This window comes from Microcebus murinus, chromosome 11 (assembly GCF_040939455.1).
Source record: "Microcebus murinus isolate Inina chromosome 11, M.murinus_Inina_mat1.0, whole genome shotgun sequence".
Taxonomy (NCBI): Eukaryota; Metazoa; Chordata; class Mammalia; order Primates; family Cheirogaleidae; genus Microcebus; species Microcebus murinus.
Genome location: NC_134114.1, coordinates 50,840,632 through 50,863,037, shown reverse-complemented (window position 1 = coordinate 50,863,037; position 22,406 = coordinate 50,840,632). Strand labels below are relative to the sequence as shown.

Genomic DNA, 22,406 nt, shown 5'->3' with positions numbered 1-22,406 from the left:
AAGGATCAACTGTCACTTGAACATTCAACTGTGCCTTCTGCCAGTATAGAAGTGTTTTATTATTTAGACAAATTCTAATTTGAAAACACATTTATTGAAAACTGAAAGAAGTAATCTTGTCTCTTTTTCATTCTTTAGTAAGTATCAAGAAGGGCAAATTTAGAGACTAGATAAATATTTCTTCAAATTCTAAATAGCTCATATTATCCTGGATGAAATTCAAATTTGTAGTAATTAAAATGTTAAAAAAACCTATTTGCGAGTAGCAATGGCCAAGATTAAGGCTCGGGACCTTCGCGGCAAGAAGGAGGAGGAGTTGCTGAAACAGCTGGACGACCTGAAAGTGGAGTTGTCCCAGCTTCGTGTCGCCAAAGTGACAGGCGGTGCGGCGTCCAAACTCTTCAAGATCCGAGTCGTCCGCAAGCCCATTGTCCGTGTTCTCACTGTAATTAACCAGACGCAGAAAGAAAACCTCAGGAAGTTCTACAAGGGCAAGAAGTACAAGCCCCTGGATCTGCGGCCTAAGAAAACACGTGCCATGCGCCGCCGGCTCAACAAGCACGAGGAGAACCTGAAGACGAAGCAGCAGCAGCGGAAGGAACGGCTGTACCCACTGTGGAAGTACGCAATCAAGGCCTGAGTCTCTTGGCATCAATAAAAACACGAAACTGGCAAAAAAAAAACCTATTTGGCTAAAACGATTACACATGTTTATTATTGGATAAAATATACAAAATAATCTAATTCATTTAAATGTAGTTTTAATGATGACCAGGATCTTCCTAATAGAGAAAGATAAAAGTGCTAATAAGATATCCACGAACTCTTGACCTGTTGAGAGTTCCTACCAAAGGAATATCACCTAGTCTTGATAAAGAAAATCATTGGGTTTTATTATAAAGATGTAAATATTGGCCAGGCGAGGTGGCTCACGGCTGTAATCCTAACACTCTAAGAGGCTGAGGCAGGCAGATTGCTCAAGATCAGGAGTTCAAAACCAGCCTGAGCAAGAGCGAGACGCCGTCTCTACTATAAATAGAAAGAAATTAATTTGCCAGCTAATATATATAGCTGGGCATGGTGGCACATGCCTGTAGTCCCAGCTACTTTGAAGGCTGAGGCAGTAGGATCGCTTGAGCCCAGGAGTTTGAGGTTGCTGTGAGCTAGGCTGACAACATGGCACTCACTGTAGCCTGGGCAACAAAGCAAGACTCTGTCTCCAAAAAAAAAAAAAAAAAAAAAAAAAAAAAAGATGTAAATGTTAATTGAATATTTAATATAATTTACTATTTTAAAACACTTAATGTGTTCCTTCTGAAAATGCAACCTACCTCTGAATTGTGATGTTTCACCTGTACACTCCCCCAGAAAGCTTCCCGATACACAAATGTAGCTTAAAGTGAACATCACACACAGATGTTTGAAATATCGATTTTATTAGGAAAACATTTGATGGTTGTATCAGATCACAGAATCAATCATCTAATTTTAAAACTATGTTTTTAAATTTTTAAACCTGAGGAATCAATTACAATATGGATTTTTTTTCATTCATTCAACAAATATTTGAATACCTACAAGTGCCAGCATTGGAGATAGAGGGTAAACAGGAAGATCCTTGCCCTCGAGGAGCTTACACTCTAGCATACCAACATCAATGCATTTTAGACTATGGCCTCACAAAAAAAGTCTTATTAATGAAGTCATTCCAAAACCTGCTAAGACTTCCCCCTATAAAGGTAACATATGGCCTGTCCCCAGCCCTGCTGCAGGCAGGCACGCACCAGCAGAGTACCCTGCACATGAGCACACATATGGCTCTCTAGCAGGAGAGCAATATCAAAGAAATGTTTGTAGTAACATGATGTTTGTGACTGAGGAAGTAAATGGTGTTTTATAAGTGTATATAGTAGGGAAGCTAACCCCGTCCAGGGAGGTCACAGAGATCCCTAGTTGAGTTTAAAAAACTGAGCGAAGCAGTGCTTAAGCTGAAGGAGAAAGGTTGAAGAAGAAAGGAGAGAACAGTTCAGGCAGAGGGAACCTTGTAGACCCTAAGGTGGGCAGGTTCAAAGAACTGGAAGAGGTCTAGCACGGATGGAACCATTCTCCTGTGAAAAGAGGCATTAAGGAGATAAGATTAAAGAAGTGATGATCAACATCAAGGAAGCTATTAGTGGGCTGCCACTTCTTCTATAAGAAACCTCTGATGTCCTAGCACTCTGGGAGACCGAGGCGGGAGGATCGCTCAAGGTTAGGAGTTCCAAACCAGCCTGAGCAAGAGCGAGACTCCGTCTCTACTATAAATAGAAAGAAATTAATTGGCCAACTAATATATATAGAAAAAATTAGCCAGGCATGGTGGTGCCTGTAGTTCCAGCTACTTGGGAGGCTGAGGCAGCAGGACTGCTTGAGCCCAGGAGATTGAAGTTGCTGTGAGCTAGGCAGACGCCACGGCACTCACTCTAGCCTGGGCAACAAAGTGAGAATCTGTCTCAAAAAAAAAAAAAAAAAAAAAAAACCACTGATGGATTATAAGTAACAGAGTAACATGACCAAATGTGCACTTCAGGATGGCCACTGTAACTCCAGATGGACTAGACTAGGTCGACTGTATGCAGGTAGGACTGTAGCAGTAACAGGCAAAAATAAATGGGGAAATTCAGGAGATAGTTAAGAGGCAAAATCAACAGGACTTGACGGAGTTTGGGGGCCCTCTAACGACAGTCAGTGTGGATGTCCAGTAGACCTACCAGATATGCAGGCCTGGAGCTCAGTGAACTGTGTTAAGAACTGTCCATGCAGGAATCACCTGCCTTTAGATGGCAACTAAAGCCACAAGAGGGGCTGAAATGGTCCAGCAAGACTAAATTAAACATATATCAATGGGTAAACATATATCAATACATTTAAGAATAAGGAGATATGCCAGCGCTGGGGGGAAGGGGAAATGGGAATTATTGTTTAATGGATATAGAGTTTCAGCTTGGGATGGAGAACAAGTTCTGGAGAGGAATGGTGGTAATGGTGGTTGTATAACAATGTGAGGGTACTAAATGCCACTGAACTGCACATTTAAAAATAATTAAAGACCAGGTGCAATGGCTCACAACCTGTAGTCCCAACATATGGGATATTGACGCAGGTGGATCGCTTGAGGCCAGGAGTTTAGGACCAGCCTGGGCAACACAGCGAGGCCTCACCTCTAAAATTTTTTTTAAAAATTAGCCAGGTATGGTGGCACACTCCTGTAATCCCAGCTACTTGAGAAGCTAGGTAGCAGGATCACTTGAGCTCAGGAGTTTGAGGTTGCAGTGAGCTATGATGACACCACTGCACTCCAGCCTGGGCAATAGAGCAAGACCCTGTCTCAAAAAAAAAAAAAAAAAGTTAAAATGATAAATTTTACGTTATGTGTATCTTAACACATTTTTTTAAAAAGAATAAAGAGATACTTCTGTATTATTTACATCTTTTAGAATAAGAATGTATTCATGTATGAATATCAATGAAAATCAAGACAAATAATGAAAGTGGGAGAGAATCAGTAGAGAGAAAAGTCTACAAAGGTGACTGAAAAAGAATGGTCAAAGTGTTAAGTCAGGGAAGCCAAAGACAGTGTTTCAAGGAGGAAGTGTTCAACTTATTAGAATGCTACAGAGTTAAATAGGATAAGCTTGGAAAAGAACCCACTGGTTTTAGCAACATGAAGATCAATGGGGACCTTGGAGAGAGCTGTTGGCAACAGGAGCCAGAAAGGGGTTGGGTGAGGAAAGATTGGTTTAGAAAATAGAGCCTAGAGTGTAGACAACAAGAAGTTTGACTATTATGGGAGGAGACAGGATGATGGCTAAAGGGAAAAGTAACAGACACTTTTAAAAAAATAACTGCATTAAAATATCATCAAGCATAATTGGCAAAACAATCATTTTGGTGAAAATACAATTTTAGGTTAATAATCTCAGTAATACTGGAATTTATAGATTATAAAACTTTTCACATTGCTTATCAGTTAGAAAGGATAACTGTAAATTATTATCTTCATTTTATGGGTAGTAAAACCAAACCACAGAGAAATTATATACTATATAATTATATACTAAAAAGTATATAAAAGGAATTATGTTCATTAAATAAAAACCCTCACTGATTTTTTTAAGGTAGAAAAGTACAATGCACTGTGTTAAAGAAATCTTACTGTAATAGCCACATGTTCAAGAAGTCTAAAATTTAAAGGCTACTACATGTGTTAATATTTGGTACATGTCCAGCAGAAAACATTTTATAATCCAGTTACATCCTCATGATGCCGAAGTCAGTCTTCGGTATTGGTGCGTTGAGGGCTGCACTAATACTGAGACCTAGGATCAGTCTGGTGTCCGCTGGATCAATAATCCCATCATCCCACACCCTGACAAAAGAACGAAAAAAGAGTTAGGAATTTACCACCAAACCACCATTTTTACACTCCATGCCCAGAAATGCCAAGGAGGTTTTTCTTCAGGTAATACATGGACCTACTAATTAGCATCTATGCAATAGAAAGCATGTTCAAGAGAGGAGGGCAAGGGAGGAAAAAAAATGACATGACTTTAGTCCCAGGCCACCATAGAATGTCATATCAGGTTATGGCTTAAGAAACTATTTCTATAGGAAATACCAAGGAAATCCTTGGTATAAAAATATTTTTACTTATTTCAGGAAAAACTTTCCTGTTCCTTTTCTGCTTACACAAATATACAAATCAATTTGGTATATTTCTGTCATTAACATGAAGAGCTACATAAACCCAGGAAATCATCTCAAATCAGAGTCTTTACTATATAAAATTGTATTCCCCAAAGCTCCCCCAAATTTCTAAAAAACTATGCAAACTTATAATCATGATAGATAAAATCAGGAAGGCAAAAAAAAAAATTAAAAAAACCATGCAAACTACTAAATAGGCTTCAGTATATTTTATTAATAAAATAGATACCTTCATATGTAGGTCTTTATTTTTTGCTACAATAGGAGAGACAAGCAATAACTTTAAACTGCTTGCAGAAGAAACTTTTTTTTTTTGAGACAGAGTCTCGCTTTGTTGCCCAGGCTAGAGTGAGTGCCGTGGCGTCAGCCTAGCTCACAGCAACCTCAAACTCCTGGGCTCGAGCTATCCTTCTGTCTCAGCCTCCCAAGTAGCTGGGGCTACAGGCATGCGCCACCATGCCCGGCTAATTTTTTTTTATATATATATATCAGTTGGCCAATTAGTTTCTTTCTATTTATAGTAGAGACGGGGTCTCGCTCTTGCTCAGGCCGGTTTCGAACTCCTGACCTTGAGCAATCCGCCCGCCTCGGCCTCCCAGAGAGCTAGGATTACAGGCGTGAGCCACCGCGCCCGGCCTAGAAGAAACTTTGAAGTAGAAATTTTAGTTTGCTTTTCACTAACAACTTCAAATGTATAAAGAAAAATGAATGGGAAATATTATTTTTTAAATGTTATTAGTAGGTGGCAATTTGCTTTCTTTAAACAAACTGCCCTCAGTATCTGAACATAGCATCAATTATTAAAACATTCTTACATTGACAGACATGAATCAAATCTTTGCTCATAAAACATTCATAAAAGGGACCCTAAAGTATCAACAGCCAATAAAAAGAAAGCCACTTTTGTAAATCTGCAACCAGGAGAACTGATTACACTCCCTTCTGCAACCTGCAGCACAGTAATCCGGCAGGCATGGTGAAGAAGTTGGTTAATAATGTTCATTAAAAAGACTGCTCCAGGCCGGGCGCTGTGGCTCACGCCTGTAATCCTAGCTCTTGGGAGGCCGAGGCGGGCGGATTGCTCAAGGTCAGGAGTTCAAAACCAGCCTGAGCAAGAGCGAGACCCCGTCTCTACTATAAATAGAAAGAAATTAATTGGCCAACTGATATATATATAAAAAAATTAGCCGGGCATGGTGGCGCATGCCTGTAGTCCCAGCTACCCGGGAGGCTGAGGCAGAAGGATCACTTGAGCCCAGGAGTTTGAGGTTGCTGTGAGCTAGGCTGACGCCACGGCACTCACTCTAGCCTGGGCAACAAAGCGAGACTCTGTCTCAAAAAAAAAAAAAAAAAAAAAAAGACTGCTCCAGGTAAAAGGTTCTAACCAAATGCCTGATAAAAGTTTGATTATAAAAACAATTGAGCAGAAGCAAATTCGCATGCTACATATGTAACATGTAAGGATTAATAAAACATTGGCAGTTCCAGTAACAGATGATGATAGGGCTCTCTGAAAAGACAGGATCTAGCCACATTCAATCCTAAACAGGCCAGGGAATTTTACTGTTAAGCTGAGATTTACTAAACCCAAGAAAAGATTCATACAATGGCTTAGGAAACCTTTCATCTGAGACAGAAAGTTGCTGTCTCTGTGCTACCAATTGTTTCAACAGAAGGGTTAAAGATCTACAAATTCACAAAAAATTTTATTATCTTCTAACATTTACTTCCAAAGATAAGTCCATCTAGGCCATTTGCTCTCCTGCCTTCAATGTAGACCATTTAAAAAAATAAATAATTTCAGTATGAAAGTAATAAAGGATGCAATCTTTTTCAAGAGATGACTTATCTCAGCCAGAGCGGAAAAACACATTAATGGCTCACACAAAATATGCTATTTTTCAAAGTTTAATATTTCAACTGTCCCTGTGCATTTCAATCAAAAATCCTATGTGGAAAAAACTATAGATAAGCTTAAATATATACTTTATGTTTATCTTAAACCTCTTACATGGATTTGGATTTTTGTTGCTTCTTTGCATCTACTGCCCAGGACATAAGTCTGTGTGTGTGATGGTAAGACGAGGAACATGTTTATCTCTCAAATCAAAGACTATAAAATATTTTGTTCTTAAATGAATTGACCCACCACAACAAAATATACCTATAAATCTATATATATTTAGTGAGGAGAGAAATAGGCTTTTTAAAAATCCCAAGTGGTATTATTTGATCTCTCAAACTAATTATGCCCCTGAAAATCAGTGTGTTTAGTCTTTGTGCCCCCAGTGCTAAGAGCAGTGCCTGCCATGAAGGATGCGATCAAATGATCGAAATGGATTCTAACTTTTCTCCCTCCTCTCTGGTTTGCCTTCACCAGTAAATGGCATAAATCACAGCATAATCTAATTTTTAAAGACACAAACAGTTACCCTCTTTTTCCTATCAGCCCAAGGGATGAAAGGAAGATAAGAAGCTTAGATTATTGTTCAGGATGCAGAACATTAAAGTTGTTGAAAGCATGCGCCAGCAGGTCTCCAGCTGGGACAGGGGTGATAATTTATGACCTCATTAAGTGGCATAAGAAACAAATAGAGCCAACAGCTGCAATGGTGTGTGAGGTAATTATTTGGCACTGACACAGGGACCCTGGCTGTGACTAATTGCTGTCTGAATGCATGAGCATACTTGTTAACAAGTGCCAATAACGAACACACACACAAAAGCAAACTAGTAAGTATGCCACCAATCTCATGCTTAAACTGGGGTAAAAACAAAATAATCAAAGAAGGAGGTATGACAAGAATCCATATTTTTAAGCAACATTTAAAACTGCTGAAATAATATAGCCAAGATGACAACTCGTATTCTCAGCTCCTAGCATGGCACACCTCTGGCTGCGGGGCCCCTCCAGTCCCCAGACACCTCAACTAGGGCTGGGACAAGGGAAGGGAGGCAGGTGGAATGAGGCCAATGGTGGCAGGTCTACAGCACAGCGACATCTGGGAGGGACTTCGTTTTAGCAGTAGGTATTCCCACTATAAAGAGGTAACAGTACAAAATTAAGTATGTCCCAACATCGATTTTTGGTTCCTACAAAGGCTGGCCCATCCCAACTGCTCAGGTCTCTGTAAAGCTGCTGCCCTGACTGCCGAGATGCACCCATCGGGGAGGTAGTTATTGTCTGGCTCCCACCTTGCACTGGAATAGTAAGGGTTTCCTTCCTCTTCGAACCTCTTAATGATGGGCTCTTTTAAAGCTGCTTCATCAGCACTGGAGAACTAAAAGCAAAGGGACCGTGAGTTAAGTCAGCTTCAGTGGAACAATCTCAAGAAGAAAAGAGAGAACAGGTTTCATGAATAATAATGTTACAACATTTGCTCAGTGATGTACAGATTACAAGTGATCATTAACATAAATGATCTCACCTAAGATATGTGTATCAATTTAGGACACCATAGTGTCCCCCTTAGCCGAGACAATATCCTGAGGCTATAAAATGTAAGGTCAGAACCAAGGGTATGGCTTATCACAGCAGAGTATAATAGAGGATGTGAATTATACAATATAACAAAAGTGCTACATTACATTTAACAACCTCAAGATAAGAAAGTATAGAAGTATGAGATTTTCATTCAAAATAGCCAAAATTTTAAAAACTTTAAAGCTTAAAGGGATAAAATATCAACCACACCTTGAATAACCTCTTTAGTCAATATCCCAGATAGCTTAGAGATACTTTTCCCTAATTAAAAATTTAATGGCCTTCCCATCAGTATTATAAGGATCAAGTGATAATAATTAATTTAGATGTAAAAATCCTCAGAATTTATTTTAAAACCCTGAAAAGTATTTTCAACTTAAAAAAATTACACAGCAGAAACAAATGACTTATTTCAAATAAATTCTACTTCTTTTATGTAAATACTTTAACATTATTTTAAAGGTCGAGAATTTCAAAGGAGAATCACTAATATATTGTACTTTTTCCTCATATATAAAAATGAATTCAAATATCTGTATATTAAAGTAATTGAAGAACTACTATTTAATGAAAGATCCCCATACTGGGCTTCACAGTGTTTAAAGATCTGTCTTCAAAATATCAAGCAGAATTTTACATCCCACCTCCCCTACCTGCACTACCAATAGCCCCACCTGGACAGACACAGGCAAATAAAGCTATCCTTTGCTTTCAGGTACTAAAGTGCATCCGAAACCTTAATTTAAGTCTGCAGAGTTCTCACTGCTTGGAAAAGATAACCAGAGACGCGAGGCATGGGTGGATGCATTCAAGGAGGCAAGAACCATCCTCTGGCTTCCTATGACCCTACCCTGCAAACGAGCTGGTAGACTAAAGGAGCCTGCAGGTGAAGGCAGGGCCTCCTCTGTTTTACCCTTCCCATGCTGACACTACAGCACACCCGGCACCTTCAGGAACATGCATCGATCATTCTAAGCTTTGGTGCTAACACAGAAGAGCTGAAAATCATAACTAATAAAAATTAATGCACAATTTCATGGCTGGGCACGGTGGCTCATGCCTGTAATCTTAGTACTCTGGGAGGCCAAGGCGGGCGGATTGCTTGAGGTCAGGAGTTCGAAACCAGCCTGAGCAAGAGCGAGACCCCGTATCTACTATAAATAGAAAGAAATTAATTGGACCACTAATATATATAGAAAAAATTAGCCAGGCATGGTGGCACATGCCTATAGGATTGCTTGAGCCCAGGAGTTTGAGGTTGCTGTGAGGTAGGCTGACGCCATGGCACTCACTCTAGCCTGGGCAACAAAGTGAGACTCTGTCTCAAAAAAAACCCAAAAAAAATTAATGCACAATTTCAAAAGGATCTCCAACAGAGACACAAACAAACGAATCCATTTTAAAAGCAGCTACTTGCTGGGTTGCCTTTCATCAAGTTTCCACTGCTCCTTCCATTTTTCTTCCTTTATACTTCCACAGTATAATAATGTTACTTAATTCTCATTAGATGACTGAGGCCTCCCACTCAAGGTATCCTTAACAACAATCTAAAAGTAAAATAACAAAAAATAGAATTCTGCTGCCTTTGGTCATAAAATGAAGGAAGCACATCAGACTTATTTAAATCTCACTCAGCGAATGACTAAGAAGCAAACATCTTTATCCCTCAGGCAGTTTCTGAAGTGTTTTCTTGGAAATTCTGAAAAACTTTTAAATGACCACAAAGAAAGTACTCTAAATAAAATGGCTTTTAAACCCTAAGAGACAGGAAATGTGTGAGTAAGCCCAAACTGCTGCAACAGCTTCCGGGTCAGCATATCCTACACAAAGCCAGGCGCGCGTGCTGGACCCTACCCAGGAGCACAGAGGGATTCGGGGCACTCTGCGTCTTGGCTCCAGGGTGCTTATTGGTGAAAGCCAAACCCAAAGATAAAGGAGAAATGGCATTTACCTGTTTTCCTTCCCGTGCTTTCTGGTCCTTTACTACTGTGGCTAACACATTGGCTGCCTGCTCTCCGCCCATCACTGAGATCCGAGCATTTGGCCAGAGGTAGAGAAACCTTGGGCTGGAGGAAGGAAAGAACAAATTAATTCAATATACAACATGGAAAAAAACAAAAACAAAAATAAAAAAAATATATATACAACATGGATTTTCAAAGGCCCATGTTTGCCCTTTAAATTAATAGTTCTTGATTTAAGCTGCACATTACAATCATCTAGGGAGCTTTAAAAACATATGGACATCTGGAACCCACCCCAGACTAAGCCCCAGAGTGAGGGCTAAGCATAGAGGTAATTTTTAAGTTCTCCAGGTGATTCTGGGTATAAAAGTATTCATAATATCCTTTTATTATCCATGTTTACATCTTTTTTTCCATTCCTGAGACAGGTTATATGTTCCTTCTTTAGTTTTTAGTTTGAGCAGGGGATTATCAACTTTGTTAACCTCTCCAAACAAGCAAATGCTGAGCTTTACTGATACTTCCATCTATGTCTGCTCTTTGGTATGTCCTTTCTATTTTTCTTGGTTTCACAGGCTGTTCTTCCAACCTCCTGAGCTGCATGCTCAGCTTGATGATTTTCACTCTTACTTCTTTTCCAATGTATACATTTAAGGCTACAAACCTTTCTCAAAGCAAGACTTTAGCTGCATCATGGAGTCTTAGCGTGCAGTATTTTCACTGTCAGCCATTTCAAATATTTCCTGAATCCCACTGTAGATTTCTTCCAAATAGCACCTTTAGCATAAATTTAATTTTACCCCTCCAGATGATACAAATTATGGTATAATTGATCAAGATTTGTGAATGCCATTCTATACCATAAATAAACTTGAATTAAACAATGCATAATTATACCTGATGTATGTTTCTTTCTTTCAGAGAAAATCATGACAACCCACCTGAATGCTCTGCCACACATCCCATAGTTTCCAGCCCCATAGGATCCCCCAATGATGACGGTTATCTTAGGCACTTGGGCACAGGACACAGCAGTGACCATCTTGGCACCATCCTTGGCAATTCCTTCAGCTTCATAGTCTCTACCAACCATAAATCCTAAGAGAAGGAACAGAAACACAGCCAAGGTATTAGAGGAACATCTTTCCTTAAACTAATTTTACCACAAGCCTCTTGCCCTCACAAAATATTTATATGAGAAATATACCCCAAAGAAGTTTGGTTTAAAAAGTAAGATAAAATTTTCTCTGATCATTTTTTAAACTTTCTTAAAACAGTTCATATGGATGCACACAGAAATCTTCAAACAACATAAGAAAGCAATCTACCTTTAAGAGATGATCTCAAAGCAGTAGCTTGATGCTGAAAGAATGTGACATGGCAACTAAGGACAAAGTACTGTGGCGAGCCAAACTGTGAGGGCTCGGTATTCACTGACCTGGTTTAAAAATATGACTGTTCCTTCTGAAGTGATCCTTTAAAACTTTGATGAAATAAAGATGAATGTTTCATAGAGATGCTAAGAGTCTCTGCCAGTGACTCAACAATAAGGTTTAAAAAAAATTTTTGCTTCATTGTAATTATAGGATTCTTTTACTTCTTCAAGCCCCCAGCTCTGCTGAAACTTCTCTGCAGCTTCTCTGCAGAAGGACTTGGGCTCCTTCCTCTTTACCTAATAAACACCAAATCAGCCTTCATTTGTCTCCCTCCCCAGTCTGGTCTCCAGTGAAGGGATTTCTTTCATCGTTTTCTGTACTCACTTGCCTAACTGATAGTCACTATTCGTGCTTTGCATATCTCCAGTATCTGGTCACCCAATTCAATTCAGCCAGTTCTTATGGAGTGCCTATACTTGCTGCAGCTACCACAGGAATGACAGCACATATCTTGCCTTCATGGGGCACTATCTGCTTTCCCAGCTCCCTTCTCTGCCAGGCCTTCAAAAAGCTCAGAAACTCCTCGATCAACCTCATTGTGACTCCCTGTAACATTCCCACCATCACTGTCTCAAACACCAGCTCTCTTCAGCTCTTACCTCCTATCCTCCCCCCCAAAACCTCTATTCTCTGTAGAGGGTCCTGCCTTGAAAAAGAAGAGCGAGGTCATCCTACTTGGCTTTCTCAATTACTTCTCCTTCCTACCTTAAAAAACCTGCATAATCATGCTCCCTTTCTTCCTTTACTCTTATCTCTGTAGAAGAAATTGGACTTACTCTCAGAGACTATCTCTCAGCTTTCTTCCCTTCTCTCAGGGGTAGTCTTATCTGTTCCCACAGCTTTACTGTCTCCATTTTCTGATGATGCCTATGTTTTCATCTCCAGCTAAAACACCTCTTCTGTACTCAAGATTTATTCAACTGCCTACTACATTATCTCCAAATTGGACATTTCACAGGTCCCTCTAATGCAGTGTTGCATAACTAAATTCAACCTCTGTTCCCTGTCCCCAACACAGCAAAAATAAAATAAAAATGTAAGTGTCTTCCAAGCACAATGTTTAACTTACTGGTGGTTAACAATCCAGAAATCATTATTAGAAACAAGGTTCCTGGACTAGTTAGGCTTCAGAACCCCTTTTATCCGCCCTGTTACAAGATTTTTTAAAGCCCTGCTGACTATGAAGAGCCCAACTCCTCCTTCTCATGGAGACATGACTGATCCCAACAACTATGAGGAGCCTCTCCCCCCTCTGAACCTGAGGTAACCATGTATGTCTCAGAAGACTGGGCAGGGGGCGGGGCAGTACTGAGCAACATACAAAGAAGTGTATCAGAGAATCACAGAATTCTAGGAAAGAGATCTTAAAAATCATTTCATCCACCATGTTAAGATCACCTATGGAACATGAAGTCCAGAAACATAACTCACATTGGGCATATCATACTTCGGGGTCAAAACACAAAGCCCCAGACTTTGGTTCAGGATATAAATGTACATTTTAAAAAGATACTGCTTTAGATAGAATTAACTGCACAATAAAAGATAAAGGAAAGATGCAATAAAAGAAAAGAAAGGATTTCACATGCTTGAAATCCCTAGGGGGAATAGAATCCAGGGGAAAATATACTCCTCTTGGACGGTGATCAGGTGGTGCTCCTGGAAGAGAGCAGTTTGCTGCTTTCTGGGTGTGTGGGTGTACATGTGCAGGAATAAAGGGAGGCCATTTACGTGCCGGTGATGCACCTAATGCAGAAATTGCTTCATTTAGACAATGTGGATAGTCTGTCTCCTCAGAACATTTAACATTCATGAAGAAAAGTGTTAACTCTTAAAGAGACTAGAAAGAGCATGTCCAATAGAACTTTCTACTGTGAAGAGAGTGGTCTTTATCTGTACTGTCCAATACATGAGCCACACTCAACAGGGCAGCTGTAGAATAAGTGCAGCCAAACTGATTAAGCTATTTTCTTACCAGTGATGTTTTGAAGGAACAGCAGAGGAATATTTCTTTGGCAGCATAACTGTACAAAGTGAGCACCCTATAAGCAAATAACACAAAAAAATTTTTAGGGGGAATTAACAACTCTATAATCATCATGCCTCCCACAAAACACCAAAGAGCTTGGGTCAAAGACAAGAAAGAATACCCTCTGTTTAGCTAGTATGAACGTATTTTAATAAAAACAACGATTGTACAGTGCTACCCCATTATCAATAGGACATGTAACTATGAGTTTGCACAATCACCCGTGTAAGCACTGGCACATGGCTGTAAGTCAACTGCTGTGTCAGGGATGAAGTTAATCACTAACATTCCAAACAAGTGAAGCTTAAGTAACAGAAAAGAAAGAACTGATGTCAATGAGAATTGTTGAACTTTGCTATAATTCTCTATTTCTCCACTTCAGAAAAGATAGAATATAAACTATCCTGGGATATCAAGGATGACATTTACATCTTGATGATCATCATTTACATCTTAATGATCATGATTATAGTAAAATATTTCTTTCTTACTAACAATCCCCACAAAAATGAGATTTTTAGATTAGATGAATGCTAGAGACCTTCTAACCCTGAGTTGAGGAAATTATCTAATGATTAAAAAATGTGACTATTCCTTCCCAATCTTCTAAAGATTATGTAAGAAAACTCTTATAAACCATTCTCTTTATGATTTACTCTATTTGCAGATCTCTTTATCTCAGTTGGAAATGCCATGACAAGTACAAAACTGCAAAGTAATTGTTCAACCTCAATATGGCTATGTTTACAAGAATGAGAAAATCACATAGACCTTTGAGGCTTAGTTCAACAAATGAAATATCAGACTGAGCCCAGCATAACTCCTCCCGGGTTTATTTGTGCCAAGCCGACAAACAAAACCAGGTAGAATTTGTTTGGCCTCAGTCTGACACTTCTTCTATTGAAATAAGTACATTATATATTCATTAAAAGTCATTATTTCAGAAATATTTAATATTTTGGGAAACACTAAACACTATTAAATAAAAACAAGTAAAACCTATTTATATATGGCAATATCAAGAGTGAGTACGTGTGAGTGTGTGTGTGAGCGTGTGTGAGTGTGTGTGTGTGTGTGTATGGTTTTTTTTTAAAGAAAAACTAAGGGAGCTGCCTGCCAGGTCACCCCTGTAGATCTTGTGGCAGAGACAAAAAAAAAGAAAAGAAAAAGAAAAAAACTAAGGGGGGGGATGGGCAATATATATAACCTTAACATTTGTACCCCCATAATATGCTGAAAAGAAAAAAAAAAAAACTAAGGGACCATAATAAAATGTTACTAAATAGCAGAATATAGAAATTGATTTTACTGATAACACATTTCATCAAAGACAAATTGTTCTTCAACTAGGGTATGAAAGAGCTTAACTGCCTGTTACCTGCATCAATAAGAGACTCTTTGTTAATTGAAGAGGAAAAACAAGACTAAACATTTTTTTTCTTTTTCCTTTTTTTTAATTGATTTTTTAACTCTTTTTTTTTTTATTTTATTTTACTACAGAGGTAAGTAACATTTTTTGTCTTAAGAAAACATTTTATCAGCCAGGCGTGGTGGCTCACACCTGTAATCCTAGCTCTCTGGGAGGCTGAGGTGGGTGGATTGCTCAAGGTCAGGAGTTCGAAACTAGCCTGAACAAGAGCGAGACCCCGTCTCTACTATAAATAGAAAGAAATTAATTGGCCAACTAATATATATATATAAAAGTAGCCGGGCATGGTGGCGCATGCCTCTAGTCCCAGCTACTTGGGAGGCTAAGGCAGGAGGATTGCTTGAGCCCAGGAGTTTGAGGTTGCTGTGAGCTAGGCTGACGCCACGGCACTCACTCTAGCCTGGGCAACAAAGTGAGACTCTGTCTCAAAAAAAACAAAGAAAAAAAAGAAAACATTTTATCAAAGTATATGAGTTACATTTATCCAAGTTTGGCTAAATCTAAGACAATGTATGAAATCAAATATTAAGCTAAAAGATATTCAAGAACTTTTTAAAGTTACACACCTCCAGTAAAAAAGAACCACTGTCTTTCCATTTCCAAAAAGTAAAAATACACTAAAGTTAAACTGATGATGGGATCGAAGAGAACAAACAGATCATGTGTCAGAACCCCTAACTAGGATCTCTGAAGCCCTCCAGTGCATGAAGCATTGGAGAATGAAACTCTTTCAGGACAAGTATTCCTTATCCTCTCAGAGTATTTACATGTCCTCTATAGCAATTATAATTCAAGTATCTTACAAGAATTTTCCTAAAACGAGTACATTTGATTTCTTTAATAGTGCTCCAGAAAGTTCATCACATCATGTTAATGTAAATCACCATAAAACTGTTTCAAATACTAACACACATGCACACACCAGTGTGCACACACGTGCATGCAGTGCTCTGTTTACTAAGGCATCTGGGTAAGCTTCAAGCTTTCACGTGATAAATTTTAATTCATTATTTGATCTTCGAAGTTAATTATGCTATATTTGGAAAGAAAATCTTAAAACTTTTTTGTTGTTGTTTAGAATTTCTTAAAATATTGTTAACAATACTTGCCTTTTTTGCAGACTCAGAAAAGAGAACTCCATTGTTTCCAATGATGCCTACTGGGTATCCAAATATTCGAGCAAATCCTCAAAAGAAAATTCAAAGAAGATTTATGGTTTTGGGAGAACATTTATTCACAATAAAGAGGCATATTTATATATTCTTTAATTTCATATCAAAACTTAAAACATAAAGAGATTTTTTTCTATAGCATAAAACAGCTTACATCACAATTTTTTTTTATTCCTAACGTACTAGAGTCTGGTTTTTTTGTGAAAAGGTCATGTTACATATAAAGTTATCCATTTATCTTTGGTTGGTTTGGTTAAATGATTGGCTTGGTGTGTTATCCATTTATTCATTTAATATATCTGAGTGCCCAGTATATACCGGATACTAGGGATAGTAGAAAAAATATGTAACTTATTAAAACATTTTTAATATCAAAAAATAGAAGAAAAATTAACAGATAAGAGAAAGCACCAACATATTGATACACCAGAATACTGACTTAAAGATTTGTTTTTGTTCTTTACTGTGTCCTTGGCTTGATTTATTACCTTTTAAAAATCATCATGTTTATTTAGTGTGATAAAATGAAATAACTGATGGTCATCTAGATATCTCTTTGCCTTTCAGGTCTAAAATCCTAGCCAAAAGCCCATACTGCACACCCTAAATGGCACTGCTAATTACGAAAGCAATTCAGAGGGGCAAGCTTCCAGAATGGTCTAGCAACACACTCAGTCCACAAAGACATGGGACTCTAGCACATCACTTACTAGTAAGATCCTCCCCCTGCACGTGTAAGATCCTGTCACCCACTAGACATTCGAGCCATACTATGCAGAGCAGGGCACATGCCCCAACTCTACTGGCAACACCCACAGAGGGATCTTCACCAACTGCCTGATCCCAACCCTCAGTTCCAAACAGGAAAGCAAAATATTCAAGAAACTACTATAGGGAAAGTGCTGAGGCAGGAGGAAATATTATGAACTTGAGCCTCAGAAAAGTCTATTCTTCTCCCCTCTCACCTTCTCATCCTGTATGCCTCCCACCTTCTCATTCCTTCCCTACCCCTCTTACTCACACCCCTACACCTCCACCCTCTCATTCCTCTCTTCTCCTTCTCACTCACCCTCCTTTCCTGAACCTTATTTGAATTCCTGTACAGTCAAGAAGAGATGAAGGAAACTAGATGTGTTCCTGGTATTCTAGGGGACAATAGTGCCACAAGTCTTTTAGCAAGTACAGGGCAAATCCATAAAAGCAGAGGACAAGAACATTCATCTTTAGAGCAGAAACAGTTTTGACTTGTTTTAAACTGCTATACAATGCAGGTTACATCCTGAACTATTTGGTGATAAATCCTGTCTATATATCAAACAAAAGCTCTTAATCACTTTAAACACCTAATGTGAAACCATGAAGTCCACTCCCGGTGTGAACCCTTCTCTTGCTCACAAATCAAACTAGGAGAAAGTCCTATGACTTATTCTTAAGCCTCAATGTATATGTGCAATTTGGATTTTTACGGCTAGTTTTTTTTTCCTGCTCTATTATCTTCAGATTAACTACTATATTTTCAAGCTTTTTATGACCAAGTAAAATTCATAAAATTTGTTTTGCCATTTGCCCAAGATAGATTATTATGTGTCTAGCATCTATTAATATTTAAAATACATTTCTTTAAAGGCCTATGGGCCGGGCGCTGTGGCTCACGCCTGTAATCCTAGCTCTTGGGAGGCCGAGGCGGGCGGATTGCTCAAGGTCAGGAGTTCAAAACCAGCCTGAGCAAGAGCGAGACCCCGTCTCTACTATAAATAGAAAGAAATTAATTGGCCAACTGATATATATATAAAAAAAATTAGCCGGGCATGGTGGCGCATGCCTGTAGTCCCAGCTACTCGGGAGGCTGAGGCAGAAGGATCACTCAAGCCCAGGCGTTTGAGGTTGCTGTGAGCTAGGCTGACGCCACGGCACTCACTCTAGCCTGGACAACAAAGCGAGACTCTGTCGCAAAAAAAAAAAAAAATAAAAAAATAAAAAAAAAAAATAAAGGCCTATGGACTTAACAAAACTTTAGACAAAAGAATTAACTTTTATAAATATCCTTATTTTGTTTTTCCAGACATGATATCATATCCTGAATTCTCAATCTAGTATTTGTATGAATCAGCTTAAGACCTACACAAAGGCTATGAGAAGGTTTAACTCATTCTACCATTTTTCTGGAAAGCTAAACATCATATAAAACTTCCAAGTTTAATTGGACACTAAAGAAGGAAGGAGACAGTGCTGAAATTTTCAAAATAATTAGAGTTATCCAGAGAAACAGAAAGAACCACAAATATTTTCTACTGATTTTATCCTAAGAACCTTTTTATACAGCTAATGCCACAAAGTCACAGATAAGGGCCGGCCCTACACCATAGCAGCTAGCCATCATCATTTTAAACTCTGGATCTATGAAGCCATTCAGCAACAAATGATCTTTATAAACTAGCCCCTTTTGAAAACTGACTCACACATTTGTAGTGCTCTAAATAACAAAGTTCATGCCAAGCATATCGAAGCCTTGAGACAAGAGATCACTTATTTTCAAAGCAGCAGAAAATGTTCATATTTTCAATTCTTCACCTTTATACCTGTAACTAATGTATCTCCATATAAGGCTTTGAACTCATTGAATCTGCTTCCATCCACGATTCTAGCAATGACCTAAGAGGAAACACAACAATGTTGCCAAGAAATTATATTACAAAAAATCTTTACATTGAAATTATTTAAAAGGAAAACAATTCACAGTGAAGTTGTCACTTTCATAAAATTTCATCCCACACAGAAAATCTCTTTTTTTCTTTCATTGTCCTTCTCACAGAAAATCTTTCTCACTAGTCCTTCTCACAGAAAATCTTCTCACTAGAATCTCACTTGACATACATAGTTAATTCCCTGAAGTCATTCTGGGCTCTGATGTTGTACTTCATTATAAAAGCAACAGCATCATTTTATATACAAGAGGAGCAGAAGAGCCTCCAATGGCTGGTTGCTAGACTTAGAGCTGCAGGGACGATTCCAATGTTATCAGAGGAATGCAAGGATTTAATCAGAAAGCCAGGTATAGAGAGGGCTTAGAGTCAGAAGACATATCCTCCAACCTAACACATCATATTTGATTTGTGTCCCCCAAAGTAAATCATTTAACCCCCCTGAGTCTCGGTTTTCACTTCTAGAATGATGAAACAAAGCTGTGAAGATATGAGGTACTAGCAGTAAAAGATCCTAAGAAAATAACACTGAGATGAAGAATCAGTTTTGACTCTCAGCTCTACCAGTGAGAAACTAGAGTCTTAGGCTGGTTACCAAAAATCCTCTAAGCCTCAGTTTCTTCATCTGTTAAAAAAAAAAAAACTTTATAAAATGCTAACTAAAGCATACTACCTGGCTCTCATTAAAAGGTAGCTATTATTATTATTATTAAGCCCTTCATGGAGATTTATTGATTCTGAATCGGATATAACTTGAAGGATCATCCACATATACACTGTTAATCTAAAAGGAGTAGAAATTACTAAATAGTTTATTCTTGGGGCTTATCATTATATACCAGGACTATTTCAAAGAATTCTAAACATGAAGAATTTTCCAAACATCAGAAGCTATTTTAGATGACACATATTTTATTTTTCTACATACTTCACACTTTTCTGTTTACCACATCAACCAAAGCCTTCTTTTGTAAGCTGCAAAGCCTGAAAAATGAGTGAATGCATCCTAACATCCATTTCTACATAAAGTAAAAGCTTACTCTGAATTATTTTTTAGTGATTCTCCTAAAAGATCCAATAATATAAAAGGAATATAACAGTTATTTGTTTTAGGTGGTATGTGCCTCTAAAACCCATACCTTTTAACAAGCAATCAACACCTAATAACTATCATTCTTCCATAGGAAAATAACCCACTCAAAGGGCACAGCAATCTGGAGCCATTTAGTATAAAACTCACGTGTATTTGCTTTACAATAAACCCCACCTAGCCACATAAAATATATTAACTTATCTTCCAAAAAAATCCAAACCTCAGGAAGCAGATAATATGGCACTATTCCTATTTCTAGAAGCAGAAACCAATGCTCAGAGAGGTTAAATGCCAGTTACCACTGACTGAGAGAATCAGAACAACACCCCAGGCTTTCCAACTCAGATCCCAGTATCATCCCACAGCTCCACACACTATTAAGATTTCTATGTAAGGCTTCTTTGCTATTGTAGAAAATTTTAATAAATTATATTCACAATAGTGAGCATGAATCAGCAAAAGGTAGATGTTCGGGTTACTATTTAAGAAGATGGCAAAAGTCTATCTTTTTTTTTTTTTTTTTGAGACAGAGTCTCACTTTGTTGCCCAGGCTAGAGTGAGTGCCATGGCATCAGCCTCGCTCACAGCAACCTCAATCTTCTGGGCTCAAGCGATCCTCCTGCCTCACTCAGCCTCCCGAGTAGCTGGGACTACAGGCATGTGCCACCATGCCCAGCTAATTTTTTGTATATATATATTTTTAGTTGGTCAATTAATTTCTTTCTATTTTTGGTAGAGACGGGGTCTTGCTCAGGCTGGTTTCGAACTCCTGACCTTGAGCAATCCGCCCGCCTCGGCCTCCCAAAGTGCGGATTACAGGTGTGAGCCACCGCGCCTGGCCTTATCTTTTTTTTTAAAAAGATTTCCAATTAAAATGAAATGGAAACAACACGAAGGCATGCATTTGCATCTGTTTTGTTCACTTCTGTATCTCTGCCACCTGAAACAATACCTGGGTAGAACATGTACTCAATAAATACTGTTGAATAAATTAAAAAGTGGTTATGCTAAAAAGGTACTTTCAGCCATCTAGAAAATGTGGCAATCCAGAACAATTCATTTTTCAAGCACAAAGTGTAAGCACCAATTTTTTTCTGTGACTGTACTTAAAAGTCAAACTACAGGTCAGGCATGGTGGCTCACGCCTGTAATCCTAGCACTCTGGAAGTCTGAGGCAGGAGGATCACTCAAGGTCAGGAGTTTGAAACCAGCCTGAGTAAAAGTGAGAGCCCATCTCTACTAAAAATAGAAAGAAATTAATTGGCCTACTAAAAATATATATAATTAGCCGGGCATGGTGGCGCATGCCTGTAGTCCCAGCTACTCGGGAGGCTGAGGCAGCAGGATTGCTTGAGCCCAGGAGTTTGAGGTTGCTGTGAGCTAGGCTGATGCCATGGCACTCACTCTAGCCTGGGCAACAAAGTGAGACTCTGTCTCAAAAAAAAAAAAAAAAAAAAAAAAAGTGGAAAAATAAAAATATATATAGAAAAAATTAGCCGGGCATGGTGGCGCATGCCTGTAGTCCCAGCTACTCGAGAGGCTGAGGCAGGAGGATTCCTTGAGCCCAGGAGTTTGAGGTTGCTGTGAGCTAGGCTGAGGCCATGGCACTCTAGCCCAGGCAACACAATGAGACTCTTGTCTCAAAAAAAAAAGTCAAACTAAAAGCCTAATTCACAAATTTATAGTTAACTTAAGCTACCTTAGTTGAAGCTCTATAAAATCCAGGATTTATGACCTAGCAACAACAGGATATTGCCTAAATACATAATTGTATATTTTCATACGATGGAATATTACATTCATCAATTTATTTTAAAAATATTTATTGAGTGCCTACCATGTTGCCAAGCACTATTATAGCAATTAAGACTTAGTCATGGGATGGGCGTGGTGGCTCAAGCCTGTAATCCTAGCACTCTGGGAGGCCAAGGTGGGAGGATTGCTCGAGGTCAGGAGTTCGAAACCAGCCTGAGCAAGAGCGAGACCCTGTCTCTACTATAAATAGAAAGAAATTAATTGGCCAACTAATATATATATAAAAAATTAGCCAGGCATGGTGGCACATGTGTAGTCCCAGCTACTTGGGAGGCTGAGGCAGCAGGATTGCTTGAGCCCAGGAGTTTGGGGTTGCTGTGAGCTAGGCTGACAGCCACAGCACTCACTCTAGCCTGGCCAACAAAGCGAGACTCTGTCTCAAAAAAAAAAAAAAAAAAAAAAAAAAAAGACTTAGTCATGAAAAATGTTACATGAAGTACTTTTAAAGACATGGGGAAATGTTTATAATTTAACTGGAAAAAGTTGAATTTTAAGAAAAGTTGTCCAATTATACATATACACACACACAATCTCAA

At 38.6% G+C, this 22,406-nt stretch overlaps 1 protein-coding gene and 1 pseudogene across 3 annotated transcripts in view; one reads left to right on the top strand and one right to left on the bottom strand.

Annotated features, from left to right (window-relative positions):
- The first annotated feature begins 264 nt into the window (after positions 1–264).
- LOC105881505 (large ribosomal subunit protein uL29 pseudogene) lies at positions 265–673 on the top strand (annotated as a pseudogene). The gene has a single exon (XR_001158772.3). The product of XR_001158772.3 is annotated as a large ribosomal subunit protein uL29 pseudogene (transcript).
- A 744-nt stretch (positions 674–1,417) lies between these two features.
- MCCC2 (methylcrotonyl-CoA carboxylase subunit 2) overlaps positions 1,418–22,406 on the bottom strand; it is a 61,410-nt gene continuing 40,421 nt past the window's right edge. The window contains exons 11-17 of one of the 2 annotated variants that reach the window (XM_012783232.3): positions 18,840–18,912; positions 16,198–16,274; positions 13,606–13,672; positions 11,136–11,292; positions 10,182–10,296; positions 7,942–8,027; positions 1,418–4,408 (exon numbers count right to left, since the gene is read on the bottom strand). In XM_012783232.3, the coding sequence (XP_012638686.2) occupies positions 4,291–4,408; positions 7,942–8,027; positions 10,182–10,296; positions 11,136–11,292; positions 13,606–13,672; positions 16,198–16,274; positions 18,840–18,912 (693 nt within the window). In that variant the 3' untranslated portion in view covers positions 1,418–4,290. Of the gene's footprint in view, positions 4,409–6,106; positions 8,028–10,181; positions 10,297–11,135; positions 11,293–13,605; positions 13,673–16,197; positions 16,275–18,839; positions 18,913–22,406 lie in introns of those variants that run through there. The other variant, XM_076008101.1, reaches the window with a different exon arrangement.